This window comes from Ostrinia furnacalis, unplaced genomic scaffold, assembly GCF_004193835.3.
Source record: "Ostrinia furnacalis isolate ACB-3 unplaced genomic scaffold, ASM419383v2 OfSCF7667, whole genome shotgun sequence".
In the NCBI taxonomy this organism is placed as follows: domain Eukaryota; kingdom Metazoa; phylum Arthropoda; class Insecta; order Lepidoptera; family Crambidae; genus Ostrinia; species Ostrinia furnacalis.
The window spans coordinates 96,703-121,151 of NW_021137906.1; the positions used below are offsets into that span (position 1 = coordinate 96,703).

A 24,449-nucleotide genomic window follows, 5' to 3' on the forward strand; every position below is an offset into this window, starting at 1 on the left:
AACTGGACTGTTTGTCCCAGGTATACATAATTGTCAACAACTTCGAGTGTAGAGTCTCCAACCTTCAGAGGAGTGGGTGCAACACGGACATTAGACATGATTTTTGTCTTGTCCATGTTCATTCTGAGGCCCACTTGTTGAGAGGCTCTACTGAGGCCATCGAGCATTATGCCTAGATCCTTCAAGGTCTCAGCCATGACTACGATATTGTCCGCGAATCGAAGGTGGGTAATGTACTCGCCGTTGATATTTATGCCAAATCCGTTCCAGTCCAGAAGCTTGAAGACATCTTCCAGGGCGGTGGTAAACAGTTTTGGAGATATGACGTCTCCCTGTCTTACCCCTCGTTGCAACTGGATAGGTTTCGAGTCCCGATCCTGGAGGCGGACCGACATTGTGGCGTTTTTGTACAAACCCCTCAACACTTCGATATATCGATAGTCAATTTGGCACCTTTGGAGAGACTAGCACTGCCCAGGTCTCGACCGAATCGAAGGCTTTCTCATAATCCACAAACGCCAGGCAAAGTGGTTGATTATACTCCTCGGTCTTCTGTATAATCTGCCTTAGCGTATGTATGTGGTCTATGGTACTAAAGTCTTTTCGGAAACTGGCTTGTTCGGGAGGCTGGAAGTCGTCGAACCTGCGAGCAAGACGATTCGTAATGACTCTTGAAAACAGCTTGTAGACATGGTTCAGAAGTGAGATGGGTCTATAATTCTTCAACAAGGTTTTGTCACCTTTTTTGAAGAAGAGTACCACCACACTTCTGTGCCATGTCGTAGGCGTTTTTCCTTCGAGGATGACGGAATTGAATAGCTTCTGAAGAGCCCTTAGTACCGGCGTTCCGCCTGCCTTCAAAAGCTCAGCCGTAATTCCATCATCACCCGGTTCCTTGTTGTTCTTCAGCTGTTTGAGAGCCATTCTAATCTCGTACAGACTGACGTCCGGGATATCTTCGGTATAGTGTCGGGTCAGTCTAGCTCTTGGGTCTTCGGCTAGACTTGTGACAGGTGCGCGTACACTCGTGTATAATTGTCCGTAGAACTTCTCGACCTCTTCCAATATCTCCGGCCCCGACGAAATGGCTCTGCCATTCTCTGTCTTCAGCTTGGTCAGTTGACTTTGCCCAACAGACAAATCTCTTGCGAACACTTTAGAGCCCTTGTTTCGCTCAATCGCCTCTTTAATACGGTCTGTATTAAATTGACGTAGGTCGCGAGTCAAAGACTTGGAGATCTGTCAGTTAAGGCACCGATACTGAGTAGCATCTTCAGAGGACTGCAGAACCAAGTTCCGTCTCTCTTCCATGAGTTGATTGGTGAGGTCAGAGATCTTTTTGGTTCCTTTTGAACGACAGGCTTTAAAGAACTTAGACCCAGTCGTTTGGACCATTTCCACGAACCTGTCATTGTATTCGTCCACATTTTCGCAGTCTCCTAGGCATTCGAAACGATTTTGCAACTCGAGCTGAAAGCTTTTGGGGTTTTGGAGTTGGATGGGCGCTGGACGGAGCGTAGACTTCATCAGTCGACATCTCTCGAGCTTGGGTCTGATATTCAATGTGCCTCTTACCTCTTTTTCATGTCATGAGATTATTCGTATGTTTAACATGCTGTGGTGACATGCGTTGTTAAAGAAAAGGTTGGTACTCATTTTTTTTGCTTTTCAGGGATCCCATTCCGCACAGAAGTCCATCTTTTTCCAAGTCCATCGTATTCTGGAATCTTCTCTGGGTTTCTATACGTCTTAAAAGAATGTCACTGGTGGGTCATAGTCACCAATATGATCTTGGTGGATGGGCTCTCTATTTTCTCCCTTGTCTACCTCGGTTCAAAATGTAAACTTGTGTGCAAGTATTTTGATAGCTTGAGAGAAAAAACTATTAAGAACTCTAAAAGTATGAGTAAGGAAACCTTGGGCCAGGAGTTTGAAAAAGACTTCATAAATGGGATAAAGCTGCATGAAGATACACTATGGTAAAACTTACTTTTATTTTTCTGAATTATTGGATGTAGTTTTTGCTGAATGCTTTATTGTGCCATCATACTACAGCGATAATGTGACGCAGATGTGTTTTGTGACACCTTTCCAGAATCTTTTAAATTCTCCATACCTACGGACATTCAAATGCACTATGATGTAGGTACTATGCTGAAAAGTAACTTATGATGCTTGGCTATGACTTTCGCATTTTTTCTTGATTATTTATCTCGTGTTTACTCACCACTACTCAATTGCAATGTTAATCATGTAAACATTGTTATAGGTGTGCCCGAAACGTCCAATATTCTTTAGGAAACATTTACGGAGTGGCAGTTGTTGAAACAACATCACTTCTCGTGTTCTGTCTCGTCAAATTAGTTGTAAGTGTGAACATTATTTAAATCTATACTTATAATAAATCTGTAGAGAGGTCAATTCTGTACATGAAATACATTTTCAAAATAACTATAAGGGGGTGATTAATGATCGATACTAATGCTAAAAATGCAATCAGTAAAATTTTTGTCTGTCTGTCTGTATGTCTGTATGTTCCTTATAGAAACAAAAACTACTCGGCGGATTTTAACGAAACTTGGTACAATTATTCTTCATACCCCTGGGCATGTTATAGTATACTTAGGAATTCCCACGGGAATGGGAATTAGCGGGAAAATCCTTTTGTATGAAAAATCTAAACCGCTTAAGTTAGACGCTTGAAATTTGGTATGCAGGTACCTTAGTAAACTTAAAGCTTAGTTATAACAAGGAATTCCCGAAATTCCCACGGTAACGGGACTTAGCGGGAAAATCCTTTTGTATGAAAAATCTAAACCGCTTAAGTTAAACGCTTGAATTTTGGCATGCAGGTACCTTAGTAAACTTTAAGTTTAGTTACAACAGGATATTGCAAAATTCCCACGGGAACGGGAGTTAGCGGGAAAAAACATTTGTATGAAAAAATCTAAACCGCGTAAGATATATGAAGGGAATAAAACGGGCTCCACGCGTACGAAGTCGCGGGCGGCCGCTAGTATATAATAATAAACTAAGTTTTCCACTGTTTATTGGGTGAAAATAAGGAATTCGTTTAAGGTGCTACCTACAATGTTAGCTTGGTATGCTGTCATCTGCAGGTATTGGAATTATTGCGTAACGTAAGGTCCGGTCGAAACCCGGTCGAAACTTTAGGCAATTAAAAGTAATATTTCGTTATTAACTATCCGCGTATCGCGTTAAAATCTATTTTTATTGAATAATTAAATTACGCAACGCGAAAGTTGAAAAATTAATTAATTCATACAGACTGTTTCTTCTTATTCCTCAACCATTTTAAAACGTATTCTTTTATTGATACAGAGTGCAGAAAGGAACTTGACGTTTCTGATCGCGAACTTAATGTACATTGGCTGCGTGATGGTGATCAATGGGGCTTATATGATGGTTGCAGGGGACATCACATATGAAGTAGGTGTAAACTGAGTTTTCGTTGTCGCTATCACACTAATAATAAAAAGGCGAAAGTTTGTGAGTGTTTATGTTTGTTACTTCTTCACGTTTAAACGGCTGGAGCAATTTTAACAAAATTTGGTAAGGAGTTAACTGACACCATGGATTTAACACATTGGCTACGTTTTATCGCGGGATACAGCTAGTTTCTGATAATATTATATGAATAATATCTTATTTGAAAGAAATGAGAGACATCAGTTTGCATATTAATTCCTCTAAGAATTCCACAATGGTTTTGACAATCTTCTTCTTTTTCTTTATTCAGATTTCCAAACTGCCAATGTCAATGTTTTATTGCGGTTGGGAGCTGGTCCCCTGGAGACCTGGGTTGCGTACCCTGATCGTAGTGGCTCTCCAGTGCAGCCAGAAACCTATCTACATGACTGCTTTTGGCGTTATCACGTTGTCTTATAGCAACTTTATTTCGGTGAGATTTTACATGGATTAATTTTACGGTGAAACTTAGACACTATTGTCAGCCTCCTTTTCAAGGGTTTACAGTCTTTAAATTATACAAATATGTATTGATGCGAGCTAGGTAGTTAAGCATTCCAAACATTTATGACGACACGTGAGAGGGCATATTAAGAGTCTCACTTACGTTTGACCGCCACAAAACCAACCTCACGGGCCGCGACCATTACCTCAGGCATTAGGCCCGGTTTTTTGAATCGTAGTTAAAATAACCAATAGTCAAATTTGACAGATGTCAAATGACAAGTAAGAATGTTTTTAGAACAATGGTTAGCTTGATTTTTAGTACATTTTTTAACTAATTGTTCACATTTAGTTAATATTTAACCATTAGTAGCAAAATTTAACAATTAGTTATTTTAACTACGATTTAAAATACCGGCCCCTGAGTTAAGCGCCAGAACTATCTATAGTAAGTTTTATTTCAAGAAATATTTTTCTTTTCACAGGTTATACGTGCTGCTTATTCGTTCTTTGCCGTGTTCCGGTAATCTGGAAGAGATTTCGCTTGGGATAGGACCGCCCAATTTGTGCCGTTTACTTTTTATTTGTAGTACTTAATTGTTATTTTGGTATGCTTTGCAATATAGAGAGTGCCTAGTATTCATCTATGTAATTTATAATATCCATCAAGATTGCATCCATGTAACTAAAAATAATGCGTGACACACAAAGTAGTCAATAAGATCGCAAATACGTCGGAATAAGGTTGCGTTATCAAACTTTAGGTCACTTTGGGTCATCATCATCAACAGCCCTTTAGGTATAGTCCACTGCTGGACTATGAGCCTCCTCCACTATAGTGTAGGGTTTGCCACAATCCCCACGCTTGGCAGGCGGGTAGGAGATCGCAGTTAAAAAGATTGATGTTTGTCAGAGAGCGCTGCTGTCCGTTCTCTGTCTGATGTGTAGGCCCTATAGTCCGATTTTTAATTCGACGGAACTCTGACAGCTGTCATTTTTTGACAATTCAGATTTAATAAGCCTTTTTTGCTTTGAATTATTAAATAATATGAAATGAAATTTCATCAACTACAACTTACAAGAATGATACTATTGTTTGTTTCGTGAATTCAATGTACATTAATTATTATGTAGTTACATTTTAGAGATTAAATAGAAAAAAACGTGTTTTTAACGCAGTAAAACCGATTGATTTGATTTGATTTTGATCATCAATCATCATTATCGTCATCATAATCAACTTGGATTATAAAATTGGCATCTTGGTAATTGATTATTTTATGAAGCTAAGATTTTATTAACAAAAGGATTTTCATAAAAAAGGTTTGTAACCCATGGATTATTGGCCAGGGAGTCCAGTAATAGAAAATTAATTTCCCAATTTTTTTTGTAACTTCTAAATTATGATAATAAAAATTCAAATAACCATTTGGAAACATTTTTAAGCCTTAGTTTTTTAAATGAAACCTTAAATTCAAGAGAGGTTTATTTTTAAATTTGTGAAAATGCTTTCCATCCTTAGTGGGAATGTTTCAATGTTGGAAACACTTCTGAAATGTCAAAATTCCGTCGAATTAAAAATCAGAGTTTAATGCCCTTTTTCACCATCAATCCCTAATTTATAAGTAGCCCCGATGTAAACAAAATTCCTGATATTTGTTAACATAGGGATCACTTAAAAATTAGGGATTGATGGTGAAAACGGGCATAAGTCGTCTCATACGACACCTGCGGGAAGAGTTACAAATTTATTCTACTCTGCCGTCACTACATGGTGGTCACTTTGGGTATCGGATACTATTTGCCCCAGACTGTACGTTAAAATGCAACAGTGTCACGTGGGTTGAACAAGTAAGGTGACGCCATCATCAATTCAAGACTCACACAAAATCTCATTTTCTCTTACGCCCGTATACACAAGCGATAATTGCTTAAGTGAAGCAGTAAATTGAACGCACAGCGTTGAATAGAGCTCTGTGATTGGTTCGTGTGTCACCCAGTGCGTCCACGCGGACTGTAAGACCTCATAGTAATGTGTAATACGGGCGTTAGGCCCAGAACACACGGTAAAACGCAATTGCAACTAGCGATGGGTAGTGGGTAAAAACCCATTTCACCCGATTGGGTTAAAACTGGGTGATTTGGGTAAAAAACCAGTTTTTACCCATTATCACCCATTCTGGTGGGTGAAAACAAAAATAGCGTTTTTTTAAAGTGAGAAATGGTATTTGTTGCTAAGGGGGCGTTCTAGTGTTACGTAATGCAATCTGGGGGGAGAGGAGGTCTTGAAAAACGTTACAATGCGTTACAGTGGCGGACGGGCGGTTCGATTTCAAGTTTTTAAGCAGAAGTACTTTGTAGTGGGTGTTGTTATTTGTAACTTTATACCGTAATGTCATCAAAGAGAGAGTTTGGCATCTTTGGCATACCCCCTCTCCCCCTCCATGTCCTTGCCATGATCACAAATTATTGTGTTCCTATTAAATTTCTTCCAAATCGGTTCAACGATTCTTGAAATAACACCATTTTATAAAATAATTGGTCACATCATCATAACGTGATCAATTTTACGATTTGGCAACGATATAAATGCATATTAGTGTTAAATTTGACTTATAACTTATTAATCAATAAACTTAAATGAGAAAAATTCAATAAAAATAAAGAAAAGATACCAATTGAAATAATTACAAAATTATTTGTTTTCACCCGGTGTAAACACCCACGGGTGGAATGAACCGGGTTTTTATTGGGTTTTTACCCTCATGTGGGTTTTTACCCGGGTGGAAACCCATCTCCAATTGCAACGAAACTGTTACTTCTAGTTACTTTTGAGTTGTATTTAAGGTATTTAAGTTTCTGTCATAGATTCCGTTGAGACCATACCATGATGCGACCGGTTTGACCAGTTTCGTTGCAGTTGCGTTTCACCGTGTTCTGGGCCTTAGTCTTCCTAGTGCCACACTGACTCTGAAAGTTAGTTTACGACCAGGATCCCGGGATCAGACCCTCTACATCCGAGGCACGTAACATCTCCATGCATGTCGCATCGCCTTTGTTCGCCCTATGCAACCGTACTGTACTTCCCACTTCCACGAAAGTGCAAATTGAATACAAAATTGTAGTGCCACACCGAAATTCTTGTATTCCGCGTAAGTGTGGTGCCGCAGGAAAATTAATAGTGCTCCCTAGCGTGGGTTCTTTTGAAAATGTGGAGGAAATCTCTATTTGTTGTTTACTTTATTGGTGGGATAGGTATTTCGACTCTAGAAAGGACTCTAGTCCTATCACTCGCTAGTGGATACGACAATGTGCCAGTCAATAGAATAGAATGAACTTTATTGAACACAGTGAGCACAATTTATAAACAATAACTACACAACCTGGAGGTTCTTGGATGCGAGCGGCACAGGATCGGTCTTTGTGAAAATCCTTGGGGGAGGCCTCTTTGTCCAGCAGTGGACGTCTTTCGGCTGAAACGAACGAACGAACGAATACAACACGAAGATATAGTGGGTCACTGCGCCAATAGGCGCCAACCATAGATCACAAAGACTAAAGGGAGATGTGAAAAAGGGGCGGGGCTAGTGTCGCAACAACATGCCCAAAAACAGAACACTATGGCGCCAACTATAATATTGAGCTCTGAAGCGGTAAGAGAACTACCTATTTACGATGTAGTTGTAGTAAGATTCTATCACTCTCCATTAGTGCCAGCAGTTGCGCACAAAAACGATGAAAATGAATAGATTTCTACACTTAACAACCTTACCGAAGTTTTCACAAAATAATATTAAACTGCAATGATTTCAGCATTTTTAAATAGAAAGGAATTCGCAACGCAACATAAGTTTGTTCTGATTTGGGATGCATCATGTAAACAAAGCCTTTTAAGATTGTCCAAGTTAAATGGAACAAATCTCAAGGGATCTCACGAGAACTGCAAACAACACATTCGTGACGCGTGGGTTTGTAAGCAAGTTGCTCTGCCTGGTGAAGTAATCCGGTGGTAAGTGAGACTAGTTTGATTCTCAAGTAGGACACACGTAAGTAGAGTAATTACTTAGAACACTTATTTAAACCCAGTTTGATTAGATTTTTTTTAATTTGTTTTTTACGAAAAATCGGTCCGATTTGTAAGACACTGTTTTAATAAGTTATCCACCTAACATTCAATTTAAATTAAGTTTCTTTCAGAGTATCTTTTTAAACTTTTATTAATTAAAAAATAAAAAGTAAAGAAAATTCAAAAAAATACTGATGTGGCTCTTATCAAGAGGCAGGCGTCTACCACATTGTTAGGACTATTCTAGAATCTGAGATGATCTGTATTCCAGCCTCGTAGCTACGTCTGTTGCATTATGCAGCGCTGCACTGACACCAAAGTTCTTAGGAGATTTTTTCGAAAGATTTTTGTAGAAACTTGAGGAGAAGAAATGAAAGATACCGGTTTGTAAAAAAACATGAATGACTTGATTGCTTGTTCGATTCCCAGTTGCAGTTAGTGTTAGTAGGAAAGCCACTTTGTGACTGTGTATTGTTTTTATTTTATTTAGCAAACTGTATTGTTTGAAAGAATTTAAGTCATCTTAATATTCGATATGTAACAAAATACATCATCATTCGCAATCAATTATAGGTTTACTTAAATTACTGATGTCATTCATCAACGACTCACATGAAGATTGTAAGGTTTCACAAATTCTATTAGCATTTAAATAATCTAATATGCTAAAGTTTACTCTACCAATCGTACTAAATTATACTGTAGAATCGTTATAACTAACTTGGCGTTGAAAAGACAAATTCGGATTGGATCCTAAAATAAACAAAGTTAGTTCCGGTTATTTCATTAAGCCATTGAAATTGGCGGATTTTAGTTTAATCATCGGTTTTGACTAATCCATAGAGCTTAGAGTTCGATATAGTTGCCCTAACAGAGGATAACTTACCCTATTTGCTAATAAATTGATCGGGGCAGTTGAAAAAGTTATTTATTCTAATTAAAATTTCAGAACTACGAGCAGTTAATAGTTGGGTAGAACGTTAATTGCCAAAGGTTAGTTCAAATATGAACTTTGTAAATATGGATTAAACGTTTACGTTTAAAGCGCAGAACACACTACGAGCGAAACTAACTTGGTTAAGGTAGTGGAATGCCTCGCGCCGATTGGTCGAGGAAAGGGCTTATTTCGCTCACATATACGACAATTTTCTATTTGATGACCAAATACTTAACAAAAAGAACAAAGTAAACGATTACGTCCGTGTATTTTTGCGTCATTTGAACTAGAGGGCGAGTGTGTAGGTACGTTATCAGTTAGCGGAGAACTACATACAGTTTTCAACTTACTTCAAAAAAAGGAGGAGGTTCTCAATTCGACCCGTACGTTTTTTTTTTTTCTATGTTTGTTACGCGATAACTCCGCCAATTATGAACCGATTTGAACAAATCTTTTTTCAGCGTATAGGTAATACCTCAAGGGTGGTCCCATTTAAATTTAATAATAAAAAAAACAACCCCCAAGGGTGGAAAATTGGGGATGAACTTTTTTATACGCAATATCTCCGCCGATTATGAACCAATTTGAACGATTATTTTTTTGTTGAATAGGTATTATCAAAAGGGTGGTTTCATGCGAATTTGAAGAAAATATTTCACCCCCAAGGGTGGAAAATTGGGGATGAACTTTTTTATAATATACATTAAGAATATGGTCTCAATGTACTGCCTACCTTCAGTGGTAACATCAAGGTAATAATTAGTTAACTAAAAAGCAAGAAATAAGTAAAATTTTATAAAAAAAAATAAAAAAAATAAAACGTAGAAAAATAATTACTAATTACCTACTTATTTATTAGGACGAATTATTAATATTTATGTAGGTATACCATTTTATTGATACTTTTGGAGTCGGTGCAGGCAAACTTTACATGTTTCATAATCTTGGCACCGACTCCAGAAGTATCAATAATGGTATACCTACATAAATATTAATAATTCGTCCTAATAAATAAGTAGGTAATTAGTAATTTATTTTTCTACGTTTTAGTGTAGGTTTTTTGTCTCGTTCGAATAGGTACTTGTAGTGCCGCGTGGACCTGTGTACCTGCGTCCCCTTGCGTTACCTCTGCGATAGACTTCTCGATATCAGAGGATATCCACCAACACGTCTAACGACACAACACTTTTGCGGTTACGCGTTTATAAGTACACTCGTCGGTTAAGTAGACCGTAAACAATGTCTATCTACAAACTCTCGTTCAATTCATATGGAAGTTTAGCCATCAACGCTCTCGTCTTCGAGATAAACACGTCGCATCGTTGCTGTCCTTGCTCTTGCGCGAATATTTCACGAAGGATTTTGTAGCGACCGCGTCGTCCCTGGTGTATACGGAGTTTTTGACCCCTCGCCACCACACAGCTGCATCATCTACCAGCAGGATGGAGAGGCCACGCAGCGCGTCTTCGTCGCTCACGCTCAGGCACTCCTTGTAGTGACGGCGTCCAGAAATACTTCCAACTTGTCGGCGTCGTCCGCTCGCCCATCGAAGCGTGCCGTGCGTTTTGCGAACGACACACGTCGTGCTCGTGGTGCTCAGCGTCGTCAGTAGGTTCTCGAAGACGATGCGGCTGTCTCTTGCCGACCGGCGCCGTAGTCGGCGCATACAGTAGGTGGTTTAAGGTAGGTCTTTAAGGCGATAGGTGAGGCAAAACTGCAAAATAGACCTCTCTTTGAATCCCTACTCATCCTAAATGGATGGTCCAAACAAGAAAAAAAAATATGTGTGAGATGTATAATATAATATCTTAAACTAAAAAATTGTTGTTCGTTTTTTTTTGTTACAACTATTAGTTTTGACAGAAAAAAATCTTAACTTTCTTCTAATTTCACCAAAGAAATTTCCTACTACTCCTAAAAAAAAAAAGATAACCTCGCAGCCGCCTGCTCACACTTGACATGACACAACTAATTGACAGTTATCTTTTTCTGCGCATCAGTCGGGTGTTACGTTTAGGAATCACAAACCTTCCGCTCTACAGATTTATACAGATAACATAATATTAAGATTGGTACTATTAATCATCAATAATAATTTGCAGCATCTGTGTCCGGTGCCGACAAATTAATTTCATTTAAAAAAAGTTTTCACATTGTAATTAACAATATTCTCAAATATATTTTAATTAAGAAAAAGATGAAAATATGAAGGAAACAGGAGCAGCGACATCTAGAGCATTTTAGGGTAGTTAAAAAGTATTTGAATTTATTCACCGATGTCGCTGTTTGGAAGCAAGTTTCACTTCGATGACAATTGTATGGAAGTTTCCGCACCCTGGCTCAGTCTTTCACTAGCGTTCGCACGGGGAGGCTGTGTCGCACATCGGCACGCTCCGCTTCTTTGTTTTTCTATAAAAAAAATATAGCGCAGATGGTATACTCGGTACTGTTTAAGATAATTTAAATACATAGGTATACAAGATGCTGATTATATATTTTTTCTAGATTTATTTGTCTGATTATCTATTTATTCTAGATTTATTGTATACTTCGAGATATACATAGGTATTTTTTTATTGTGTATTAGTAGGTAATAATAATAAAACAACGCACTTAGAAATAGAAAATCACAAGACAACAAAAAATGCCTACAAAGGATTATTTAAACTCTGTAATTAACAAAACCGTATTTTATTAATTTCTTGGAAACTATCACATCACTTTTGTGCATTTTGCGTTTGGTATTGGTATTTAATCTACAGGGTACCCTGTTTGGTATATTGGTTTTGGTTGGTATGAGTTTTTTTATCTCATTAGTCTCCACAAAAAATCGGATTTTTTCCCAGGGAATTTTCGATTCATCCAGCTCAATCATCTCGTCGGGAATAAGGTCAGGTAAATTGATAGGTACCACCTATTTTGATCCCTGATAATCTATATACAACGTGTCCCAAAATTCAAGGATAAGCCGGCGCCGCAGGGTGGACATAGTCATGACTACTTTAGGAAAAATAAGAAAAAAATCTATCTCAATTTTTTTTTAAGTTACACAATAAATTATGAAATTCGTCGAAAATTGACACCCCTTATGATAATTTACATTACCACGACCACAATTTTTCAAATACTTCTGTTTTTTTGTTTGTATCAGCAACTTAAGTAGTACTGTTGTCCACCCCAATTCTTAAAATCCTCAGAATCCTTGCAGTTTTTACACAAAAGTTAATCAAAATATGATATTTCCTTAAAATTTTGAACGATTTTTACTTTCACTCCACTTTGACTCGTCGTTTTGTAAAAAAACAGTATGAACACTACTGCGGCAAGTTTTTTGTTAAGTTGACGCAACTATCCATGATTCCAAAATGGTATAATACTCTAAGAAAACTAGCCGCAAAAAAGATATGCGTACCATTTTTACAAGCACTTCGCTTGTTAGTTAGGTATGGGATTAATCTTGCAATTAAATTTAAAACCAGTTCTCCTCAACCAATTGAGCTGAAATTTGGTATACTTATGTAAGTACGATGACATTGCAATATTATGGTATCATTGAGCTGGATGAAGTCTGGAGGTGGCCATAGGAACTTCTAAACGAAACGACGAAATCGCATCTAGTTTGGGTTCGTTGGATATCTTTTCGAGCACTTTAGTGCTAGATGATGTCCAGGGTCCTGATGATGAAGTCAAGAGGTGGCCAGGTGCTGGCCAAAGGTACTCCTAATCGAAATGGCGGAAGATTATCGAGTTTGGGTTCGTTGGATTTGACTTCCCGAGCACTTGGACTATGAGATTGAGAAACAACTAAAAAGTTTAAAATAAAGTTATAATAAAAAAAAAACTTTTTTAAAAACAAGCATTAATGCAAAATTTTACGAAAGAATTTAACGATAAAAATAATTGTATGCAAGGTTCAAATAATTTCGAAAGTTTGTAGCGCAAACAGAATAAAAGAGGAATAAATTCCATGCGCGATTATAACTTTATTTTAAACTTTTTAGTTGTTTCTCAATCTTATGGCCCAAGTGCCCGGGAAGACAAATCCAACGAACCCAAACTCGATAAGCTTCCACTATTTCTTTTAGGAGTTCCTATGGCCAGCTCCTGGCCACCTCTTGACTTCATCATCAGGATCCTGGACATCATCTAGCACCAAAGTGCTTGAAAAGACAAATCCAACGAACCTAAACTAGATGCAATTCCGCCGTTTCATTTAGAAGTTCCTATGGCCACCTCCAGACTCCATCCAGCTCAATGATACCATAATATTGCATTGTCATCGTACTTACATAAGTATACCAAATTTCAGCTCAATTGGTTGAGAAGAACTGGTTTTAAATTTAGTTGCAAGATTTATCCCATACTACTAACAAGCAAAGTGCTTGTAAAAATGGTACGCATATCTTTTTTGCGACTAGTTTTCTTAGAGTATTATACCATTTTGGAATCTTGGATAGTTGCGTCAACTTTATAATAAACTTGCCACAGTAGTGTTCATACTGTTTTTTTACAAAACGACGAGTCAAAGTGGAGTGAAAATAAAAATCGTTCAAAATTTTAAGGAAATATCATATTTTGATTAACTTTTGTGTAAAAACTGCAAGGATTCTGGGGGTTTTAAGAATTGGAGTGGACAGCAGCACTACTTAAGTTGCCAATACAAACAAAAAAACAGAAGTATTTGAAAAATTGTGGTCGTGGTAATGTAAATTATCATAAGGGGTGTCAATTTTCGACGAATTTCATAATTTATTGTGTAACTTAAAAAATAATTGAGATAGATTTTTTTTCTTATTTTTCCTAAAGTAGTCATGACTATGTCCATCCTGCGGCGCCGGCTTATCCTTGAATTTTGGGACACGTTGTATATAAAAGAAAGTCGTGTTAGTTACTCCACTTATAACTCAAGAACGGCTGAACCGATTTTGCTGAAAATTGTCAGGGAGGTAGTTTAGAGCCAGGAGAAGGACATAGGATACTTTTTATCCCGTTCGAAATAAAAAAAAGTCTGCTTATTTATTACCATTAAGGCGGAACAAAGTTCGCCGGGTCAGCTAGTAATATATAAAATATACTTACAGGTGTTTGGTAGAACGTTAGACAACAAACTTTGTATATAAGGTTATTTTGAATAAAGGTTCGCCCATTTGACCCTAAATAAGCTACTTTTTTATTGATATTTTTATAATTATTATTTTTTTCCGAAATTTGACCTAAAATTGCTTCTTTTTTTGTCGCGTTTTCAACCGATTTTTTTTATTCGGTATGAAGATCCAATATGTCTTTACTCTAATAACAACATTTTATATCCAGATAATGATTGGATAGCTAATTACGAGCAGCCAAAGTTTAACAAAAGTATAAAACACAATAAAAACATAACTTGAAATTGATTAAAAAAATGAAAATAAATGTGTGTTAGTAGATTGTTTATAAGATAATTAAAATAATTATCTCTTCTTGAAAATAATATAAAAATTATCCATCAAATGTTTCTTCAAACATCTCCATCTTTTCTGATATACTGTTTTTCATAGCTTTTTTTATATGATTTATTTCAAAATCAAATCAAAAATAATAACCGCATAGAAAAAGAAGTCTGTTTTTGTATGTGACTTGATTTACCCTCATATTGTCATAATGTTACATTGTAGTAGAGTGACGATCTGGTAAAGGTCGCGGGAAGAGCCTGGATGCGGGCAGCGCAGGACCGTTCATTGTGGAAAACCTTGGGGGAGGCCTTTGTCCAGCAGTGGACGTCATTTGGCTGATAAGAAAGAAAGAAAGAAAGTGGCGTTACCTCGGCACACAGTATTCGTATTCGTACTTGACATGTAACTCATATAAAAATGCCGCTCAATCCGTGTTTATCTATTTTAGTTGAAATGGAACGCAAAAATCTAAAATCTTATTTTTCTCTCCATTTTACCAAACAATAATAACGGTTCATGTTTCAATGTTGACCGATATTTGACCAATATTTTGAATACCTGCACAGACAGACATTTACATTTAGGTAGGTACTCGTACACACACTTAAAACTGTTTAGAAGCTCACTTAGACACACGAATATCGTCAGCCTAACTTTCAAACTGCTTAGGTATGTCCCTTTTTGCAAATTTTACAGGAGGAAATAACTGTTTATTTTTCATAGTTATGGTACTAATTAAAGTATAATGATGTCTAATTGAAATATAATCATTTATTTCAATTTTGTTTCAGTTTGAAAATATGCTGACGATAATTATTATTATTCTGTATAATGATTTATTTTCTTTTTTTAAATTCTGTTTTGAAACACAAAATAAGCATCGCAATTTTTTTCGATCTGTGTAAATTAAAATCGAGTTAACATTCCCGCATGCAGTTATGTTAGAATTGGCAGCGCTTCGCATCTGTATTCTGAGCGCACTTTGGTATCGGGCAAGAAGCGCAGGCGCGCGGCGTGTAGCTTGTTGTCTCGCTCTAATGCTTAAGGTCGTTCGGCCATGTAATCGCCTAAATGAATAAATTAAAGTTAGCCAGTAATTAATCCGATGAGGCGCGTGCAAGTTTCTTGGCAATTAAAACTAGCGAGCAATTACTTAAGCGACGACTTACCAGACGGTTCGAAAAAATAAAATACTATTCTCAGAGTATAACGTAACAAGATGGACGTCAAAAAAACTAAAGAGACACACCCTCAGTGGTATTACTTGAAAATAATATGCAAGCTTACTTACTACATGGGGATTGGCGACTGCTGGTACGAAGAAACCAAAAGGAGTCGCACTCACAAGGTTCTGTACGCGATTTGGGCTGTACTTATCAACGGGTACATAATATTAGAGACCTGCAACGAAGTGCTGGCCAATTTCAGAACAGATCTGACCGGGAAGGAGAAGAACGACTTGATCCAATTTAGTTTTGCCCACCCATCACTCTGCGCCAAGTACATTTTCTTGATACTCCAGAGGAAACGGGTGAGGTTTCTGTTCAAAAAAATGGTCGGTGAAGAAAGGTTGTATGTCTGCCTGGATATAGAAAAGAAATCTGTGAGGAAAGCCATGCTGTACTCACTCAGTTTGGCAGCCGTGACCTACGTTACGGTGTTCTTTACCGCGTTAGATGGTTTGAGGGCTGCTATTAAAGAAGGTATGGATCTGACTACCTTGAATATTAAGGTTAAGTTTAACCTCGCTATGGTGACCTGTGTTGTTAGAGAACAAGATGATGAGAAATGAAAATGTACTCTTATCATTTGATTGTTCTTTTCTTTTCAGGGATCCCATTCCGCACAGAAGTCCATCTTTTTCCGAGTCCATCGTATTCTGGAATCTTCTCTGGGTTTCTATACGTCTTAAAAGAATGTCACTGGTGGGTCATAGTCACCAACATGATCCTGGTGGATGGGCTCTCTATTTTCTCCCTAGTCTACCTCGGGTCTAAATGTAAACTTGCGTGCAAGTATTTTGATAGCCTGAGAGAGAAAACTATTAAGAACTCTAAAAGTATGAGTAAGGAGACCTTGGGCCAGGAGTTTGAAAAAGACTTCGTTACCGGAATAAAGCTGCATGAAGAGGCACTATGGTATAACGTAACTTATTTTTCTGAATTATTGGATATAGTTTTCACTGAATGCTTTATTGTGCCATCATACTACAGCGATAACTGTGACGCAGATAAACTGTGTTTTGGGAAGTCTTTCCAAAATCTTCGAAAATTATCCGTACCTACGGATGGACTATGATGCAAAGAGTGCTGATATACTACGCTGAAGTACTTATGATGCACTGCTTTCGTGTTATTTCTTGATCTCGTGTTTTCTACTCGGATGCAATGTATAATCATGTAAACATTGTTATAGGTGTGCCCGAAACGTCCAATATTCTTTAGGAAACATTTACGGAGTGGAAATTATTGAAACAACAACGGTTCTCGCTTTGTGTCTCATCAAATTAGTTGTAAGTAGCAAATTCTATTGAGCATTCTCAAATATTCTGAGTTTACCTTCTGCTCAAGTGAAAATAAACTTCAATTTATCGGTTCGTCGCTAAGTTTACCTGTTTATTGGGTGAAAATAAGGAAGTCATTTACATCAGCCATTCGTTCAAAGTGCCACAATGTTAGCTTGGTATACTACTGGGTCAATTTCCCAAACACATTTTTTGAGCGGCGTAGCTGAAAATCATATGTTTTTTATGACATAGAACTTTGATTTTTTTTTACACGAAAATATACAGAGGTTCCATTATGAGGACAACATTATTAATGAGTATTTTCTTTTACAAATTCGACAAAAAATAATTGAACTAAGCGTTTCTAATTTTGGTGCAGTGTCCACATCCTTAATTTCTTACAATATGTATTTTTTTAGCTGAAGATCAAAACAGAACTTAGGGAAAAAGTATATTTTTGGATTATACAATCTATCTATTATCTAAGATTACCAAATTAAGCAAGTTTCCCAAATAACTGTGATTAAGTCACGTCCTTAAGTTTTGTCCGCGAAAAATTTATGATTTTGGTGTCAATAATGAAATAGCTCGTCAGTTTCTTTAAAGATCAAACAGGATTTAAACACTCCCATCATTCGTTAGGTTTAGTACCGCCCCCGCGAGCAGTGACGGCAGACGGGTGCAAGACCTCTGCGTCTTCCCGCCAAAAACGTAAATGTGTTGTTTTTTTTTAAACGGACAACAATTCTGCAATTTTGGTGTCTTTTTGTATAAGATTTCTAAGCTATTCTTTTTAGTTGAATTCCTCGTATAATGTAAAGGAACTGTTTTCATACCATGTGTTAAAATGTTATTGTTATATTTAAAACAGATTTCATATAATTTAGCTTTTTCAACGAGAATCTAATTTTGGTGAGTCAATTTTGGTGTTTTTGGTGGTGCACCAAAGCATTTTTAACCGACTTAACTCCGTCAATTGTGAACCGATTTTCAAAATTCTTTTTTTGTTCTATAGGGTACACTTATGTGGTGGTCCCATTGTCACCAAGTCAGGATCTGATGATGGGATCCTAGGGAAATCGAGAGTAAACCTCAAATTTTGTAGGAATGCAATACGTTTTCTAAAGTTATTCAAGTAGTCATCATCTAATGTTGATGAGGTGATGATGGAAGGTAAAACTCCTTAACGCTTAGGAGTTGGAGGATAATTCTTTAAATATTTTAGGTAGGTATGTACATACAGTTGTATTATTTCAGGTATTTAAGATGAGCTGATGATGAAAGGTCAAACAACATAAGTTAGGAGTTAGATGATACTCAATACTCATTTGTTGATACATACATTGACACATGATACATTGATACTTTTTAGTTGCCGATATTTAAAGTAGGGAGCCTGTATTTTGCTAGGAAGATTATTTACACTTGGATTGTGATTAAGACTATAATTTTCCATTACAAAATGGAAAATTATAGTCTTAATCACATTAAACATAGGTACTGTCCCTCTTCAGTGACAATAACAAGGACTAATCAACTAAAAAGCATGAAAAAAAATAATTTTAACAAAAAAATTAAAACCGACGCCAACAATCACTTAAAAGTAGAAAATAAGTACGTCGTTATTTATTTATTAGGACAATATACCATGATTAATATTTTTGGAGTCGGTGCTGGTAAATTTAAAACCATTTCTTGAGCTTGGCACTAAGATATGACCGACTGACAGCATATTTTCTAATTTTGGTGCTTTAATATAAATTTTGGTGTTCTCTTAATTTTGGTGTAAGGAAAATCTAAAAAACTACTGGACAAAATTTAATGTCTTAATCATTTTAGAAACAGTATAAGTTTCCAATAAATTTGATCTATAATTAAAGAATAAAAATACACAAATAACAATTTCCACCAAAATTAGGCAAAAATATGCACTTGTTGAAATTCACCCTACTACTTACGTACGTATTGTTGTGTAATGTAATAAAGTTTGGAAAATACATATATACAACGTGTTAATGAAAAAGCGCAAAACCTCAGACACCCCAACTTATTTTTATTATAAAAGAATTATGTGAAATATTAAAATTAACTTACGAATTTCTGGAAACGTATTGACCTTTCACACGCTGATTGCAAGGCATACACGCCTATGAGTAGGTTAGTAGTTAACGTAGACAGTACTAACTACCACGGCGTAATTAAATATTTTTTTTGGTTAAATATTTGACCCTATTTTTTATTAGTGGAATCGATTCTACTCTCGATTCCGAACAAACTGATTTCAGGTTTTGCGCTTTTTCATTAACACGTTGTATAAAAAATGATCTACTTTCCACGATTTTATTAATACAGTCAGTTTCTTTTACAGAGTGTAGAAAGAAACTTCATGTTTCTGCTGGCGAACTTAATGTATATTGGCTGCTTGATGGTGATCAATGGGGCTTATATGATGGTTGCAGGGGACATCACATACCAAGTAGGTGGAAACTGAGAATAATTCGTTGTCGCTATCACACTAATATTATAAATTAACTAGAAAACATAGTTTTTAGCCTTTTGATTGTATTATTTTTATTGAATCGTAAAGTACATAGAATAGGGTTATTTAAGGAATAACACATCAGGCAAATGGAACGCATGCAGCAACGCACTTGTTGGTCGAAATTTCCCATGACTGCATAAATGTGGCTGTATTTCGTTGACGTAACGTTGAATCTCCTCCTTTTGATGCACGTGTGGTTGTGGGCTTGTTGACATAGACCTGTGATTTTAAATACAACATAAAAAGAAATAAATAAATACGTTGTAAATATTGATTGTCTTCCAGTGTATGTCTTGTTGGTTGTCCTATTAAATAAATAAATAAATAAATAAATCTAATGCTGTTAAATCACATCATCTTGTTCACGACGGCGATTTGAGATTCCTGGATTGTCACCGATACTCACGCACTGCTTCGGTAGGTATTGACATTTTAACGACTTGTTTTTAGAAGAACAGTGTGTGTGCGTATGTCGCACTGAAAATTGCGTTTATTACGCTGGTTCAGGGAATTTGATTTGAAAGTGGACTGTATAGGTTTTTTATAATAGAAAATTGATGAAAGTTAGATCAGTCCTCGCAACACAGAGACAGGTAATCTGAGCTTCACCAACCTTGAAATCGACCCTCGCCACGGACGGAAGCCAACCTGCAGACGCACGGCGTTCTGGGCGGTGGAGCACTGCCAGAGTATGCTCGGAGCTGATGCTGATGGTGATGATGGTACGCGGATCATGGCTACACGTGAATTATAGCAAAAGACACGGTCTTTTCAGGGAGTGAACGTCACTCGTAGACTCGCTAAGCGTGCGCGACACACGGGTGTGCGCGATGAGCGTCGCCGGCAGGCCTGGCTCACTCCACGCGGTACATCCGATAATTACCTACAGCGAAGCGCCCCGCCGGCGGGTATTATATCAGTCGAGTGTCACGCGCTCGCCCGTCAGGACGCTGGCGTGCGTTTTAGTATGATTATAATTCTATGATCGAAGTATTATTTAAAAATGGAAATAAAGAGAAAGAAATATTGTGCGGCGTTCGAGTGTTTAAATTCGAAAAGAAATTACCGGATTTATCTTTTTTTTTCGCTTCCCAAAGATGCTGAAAGGTATGTTGGCCATGTAGGTAATCAATAATAAAATTCTTAGGATAGTATAGGATTCTTTTTTTTTCTGTAATAGTATGTTTAATTTATCTGTCTTATGTTAAAATAGGTATGAATGAAGACATTGTAATAGAACAAGTTTTTTAATCCTAATTAGGTATATTTGAAATGTTATTTTTACTTACCTACATACGTACCTCATTACAAATAAGTAGATTAATTATTTTTTCACTAGACAGCAACCCTAACAGCGTAAGAAGAGTTCAGAGGCACGCGATAGAAAGAGACAAAACTTGTAGGTGAATAAAATTGTAGGTACGTAGTGCTGTGCGAGCTGAATTCCACTGTATCGCGTCGCAGCAAGACTCGCATTTATTTAAATCGTCGTGCGGAGTAATCCTTCTGTACCTGTACTATTACTTATTCTGTGTCGCCGGGCAAGTGGGACTTGCTCCGACCATTGGACGATGGTAGGAAAATAAAGTTGGAGAAGCAAATGTGAGAATACCCGCCAATATTTTTACAAGGACTGAACAGTGTGTTTGGCGTGTCCAACAGATCCTACCTCCCGGATTTTCTCGATTAATCTCTTCACAATTTTCAAAGTTAAAACACTATTTCAACCATATTTAGTACTAGCTTTCCGCCCGCGGCTTCGCCCGCGTGGAATTTTGTCTGTCACAGAAAAACTTTATCGCGCGCGTCCCTGTTTCAAAAACCGGGATAAAAACTATCCTATGTTCTTTCCCGGGACTCAAACTATCTCTATGCCAAATTTCATCAAAATCGGTTGCGAGGTTTAAGCGGGAAAGCGTAACAGACAGACAGACAGACAGACAGACAGACAGACAGACAGACAGACAGACAGAGTTACTTTCGCATTTATAATATTAGTTGGGATGAAATTTTCGAATTTCGGACTAACACAGGTTGTTCTATCCTGTAACGCTACATTTTAAGTAACCCTAAATATCAGCTGTCGATTTTTTTAGGGTTGTCAACACTTTATTGCATAAATGGTTGGAAATTTAAAAGTTTCGTTAATTTTGGGACACCCTTTAAAAGCTTTCGCCTTTCGCCAAGGCCTTTGTGAGTGTGTATGTTTGTTACTTCTTCACCTCTAAACGACTGGAGCGATTTTGATAAAATTTGGTAGGGAGTTAGCTGACACCCTGGATTAACACACAGCTACATTTTACCGCGGGATACAGCTAGTTTCTGATAATATTATAGGAACATCTCGTTTCAAAGAAATGAGAGTCATCAGTTTGCATATTAAATCCATTAAGGATAAGTTGCACCATCTTACTTTAACTTTAACAAACGTCAAAAATCTGTCAGACTCCATACAAAAAACACCGGTTATTGTTAAATTTACGTTAAAAGTAAGTTGGTGCAATTCAGCCTAAGAATTCCGTAATGGTTTTTACAATGGTCTTCTTTTTCTTTATTCAGATTTCCAAGCTGCCCATGTCAACATTTTATTGCGGTTGGGAGCTGGTCCCCTGGAGACCTAGGTTGCGTACCCTGATCGTAGTAGCTCTCCAGTGCAGCCAGAAACCTGTCTACATGACTGCTTTTGGCGTCATCACATTGTCTCATGGCAACTTTATTTCGGTAACAACCTAATCAGGGAATTTACTCGTAGCAAAGCATCTTAGGATGTACTTTTTTGTCATTTTTGCTTGCGATCAGACATGTTCCATCACTGAATATTTATTAGCTATGCCATCCGTTAGATGTTCTTAACACCATCATCATAATTAATCAGACTTAAGCCTCCGCCAAACTCAAGGACCGCCACAATGTAACAATGTCCGCTGTTTTCATTCAGCTACCCTGACGTGCATTTTATTTTAGACGTTTTAGTATTTCCTATTAAAAATTAGACATATCTACAGGGTGTTGATTTCAATACTCGCCATATTTAGGGAGTTGATTAAGTAGCTTATTCAGTGTGCCTACCATGAGTTTACGTTAGGTGTGCTCGCTAGCGACTGCGTAAAAAAATGACATTTAAATGTATGACATATTGTGCAGCGCCCCTAGCGGCTACTTTCAAGAAATAAAATCTTCATAGAATTTTTTGACGTATTTGCTAGCGAGCTCATCTAACGTAAACTCATGGTAGGCACACTGATCACGAATCAGTAAAAAAATTTACCTACTTCGAAAAAAAATTAAAACGAACTTTAGTTTGTCAAAGAAAAATACCTATTTTCACTACCTACTTTACATGGCTTCCTTCAGTAGGCTATCCGACACGATAAGCGAGCGATCCGCGTAGCTCGATGGTGCCGCAGTATACTAAACTATTGCAGTATTGCAAGCCACAGACAGCTGATTTCACTCAGAAAATATTCGCTAAAAATTCCACTTTAGTTTGTTTTTTTTTTTTGGTGGATAATGCGTTAAATATAAGTCATAATAGATCACCTAAATAAATATGGCGAGGATTGAAATCAACACCCTGTATAGTAAGTTTTATTTCAAGGAATGATTTTTCTATCCGCAGGTTATACGTGCTTCTTACTCGTTCTTTGCCGTGTTATACTGAACAAAGAAACAAAAACACGTGAAATGGAAATACTCCGGTCATCTGGAAGAGATTTCGCTTTGGGATAAGACCGCCCAATTTGTGCCGTTTACCATTATTTGTAGTAATTGTTAGTTTGGTACGCTTTGCAATAAAGAGAGTAGTATCCATATATTTAATTTTATTTTTGAGAGAACTGCAGTCTGAACTAGGCGTAGCGTATTAGGGTTAATAATAAGATCACTTATCGTTTCCACCCTGTATAAGCATATTGGATTGTCATTAATGAACAGCGAACACGATCTGCATTACATTACGTGTGGCTAGCAGAGCGGTTTTTTCTCGAAAAAATGTTCTGCCCTGTACATCTTTGTCATTCATCCGTATTGCACTGAAGGGAACCGCCAACTCGAACTTAACTTTGAACTCCTACTTCTGAGGAATATATTTCTTAAAATTTTTAAAGTAACTAAGACCCCGTACCGATTTTCATAGAACAAACGAAAAAAGGTTTCATAGCCTTTATCATACAGATATAATATCTATTTCAAAATTCATTATAAATGATTGATTGAACTTACTTAACAAAAGTCTGTAGGAGGTACCTTTGTAAAGTTATTTAATCGATTATCATTTATAATTAACTATGTAAATGGCTTGATATAAAGTAGTCTTATAATGAATAAATTAAAGTTAGCCAGTAATCAATCCGATTAGGCACGTTCAAATTCCTGGCAATAAAAACTTGCGTTCCAATTAAGTGAGGACTTACACTAGACGGTTTCAAAAAATAAAATTATTCTCAGAGCATTACGTAACAAGATGCACGTCAAAAAAACTAAAGAGACACACCCTCAGTGGTACCACGTGGTACTACTTGAAAATAATATATGGGGATTGGCGACTGCTGGTACGAAGAAACCAAAAGAAGTCACACTCACAAGGTTCTGTACCTCTAGTAGGAAAAACTTTCGAGTTCGTTTCGTAGCGTATTCAAAGTGTCATCGAAAAATTTTGTATGAAAAATTAAACAGCGCCCCCTACATTATAGCCGCCCTAGGGGGCGCTGTTTAATTTTTCATACAAAATTTTTCGATGACACTTTGAATACGCAACGAAACGAACTCGAAAGTTTTTCCTACTAGAGGTACTGTACGTGATTTGGGCTGTACTTATCAACGGGTACATAATATTAGAGACCTGCAACGAAGCTGGCCAACTTCAGAACAGATCTGACCGGGAAGGAGAAGAATGACTTGCTCCAATGAATCTGATTCCGATACCGAGTCTGCCAGTCGTTTCTAGGATTGACTAGGCAAAGCCCGAATCAGATTATTTTGGTTTCGACGTTTGACTGAACAGTTTAGGCACTTCTAGGTTTGACTTAGTCAAA

The 24,449-nt window shown here is 37.1% G+C and overlaps 2 protein-coding genes across 2 annotated transcripts; both read left to right on the forward strand.

The window, feature by feature from the left end:
• The first annotated feature begins 1,084 nt into the window (after positions 1-1,084).
• Positions 1,085-4,536, forward strand: LOC114365875 (uncharacterized). Its single transcript, XM_028322570.1, has 7 exons — positions 1,085-1,114; positions 1,216-1,326; positions 1,612-1,979; positions 2,270-2,366; positions 3,343-3,450; positions 3,761-3,922; positions 4,419-4,536. The coding sequence occupies exons 1-7, from the start codon at positions 1,085-1,087 to the stop codon at positions 4,458-4,460; spliced, it is 918 nt and encodes a 305-aa protein (XP_028178371.1). The 3' UTR covers positions 4,461-4,536.
• An 11,126-nt stretch (positions 4,537-15,662) lies between these two features.
• On the forward strand, positions 15,663-23,115 carry LOC114365876 (uncharacterized). The gene is made up of 6 exons (XM_028322571.1): positions 15,663-16,071; positions 16,200-16,506; positions 16,784-16,880; positions 19,243-19,350; positions 21,976-22,137; positions 23,036-23,115. The coding sequence occupies exons 1-6, from the start codon at positions 15,663-15,665 to the stop codon at positions 23,075-23,077; spliced, it is 1,125 nt and encodes a 374-aa protein (XP_028178372.1). The 3' UTR covers positions 23,078-23,115.
• The last annotated feature ends 1,334 nt before the right edge of the window (positions 23,116-24,449 follow it).

Coding starts and splice junctions, on each gene's coding strand:
- LOC114365875 (XM_028322570.1), top strand. CDS start 1,085: ATGGCTCTGCCATTCTCTGTCTTCAGCTTG. Junction 1,327..1,611: donor TCCATGAGTTGATTGGTGAG/GTCAGAGATCTT, acceptor TCGTATGTTTAA/CATGCTGTGGTGACATGCGT. Junction 3,923..4,418: donor CTTATAGCAACTTTATTTCG/GTGAGATTTTAC, acceptor TTCTTTTCACAG/GTTATACGTGCTGCTTATTC.
- LOC114365876 (XM_028322571.1), top strand. CDS start 15,663: ATGGGGATTGGCGACTGCTGGTACGAAGAAACCAAAAGGAGTCGCACT. Junction 16,072..16,199: donor GAGGGCTGCTATTAAAGAAG/GTATGGATCTGA, acceptor TTTTCTTTTCAG/GGATCCCATTCCGCACAGAA. Junction 16,881..19,242: donor TGTGTCTCATCAAATTAGTT/GTAAGTAGCAAA, acceptor TTTCTTTTACAG/AGTGTAGAAAGAAACTTCAT.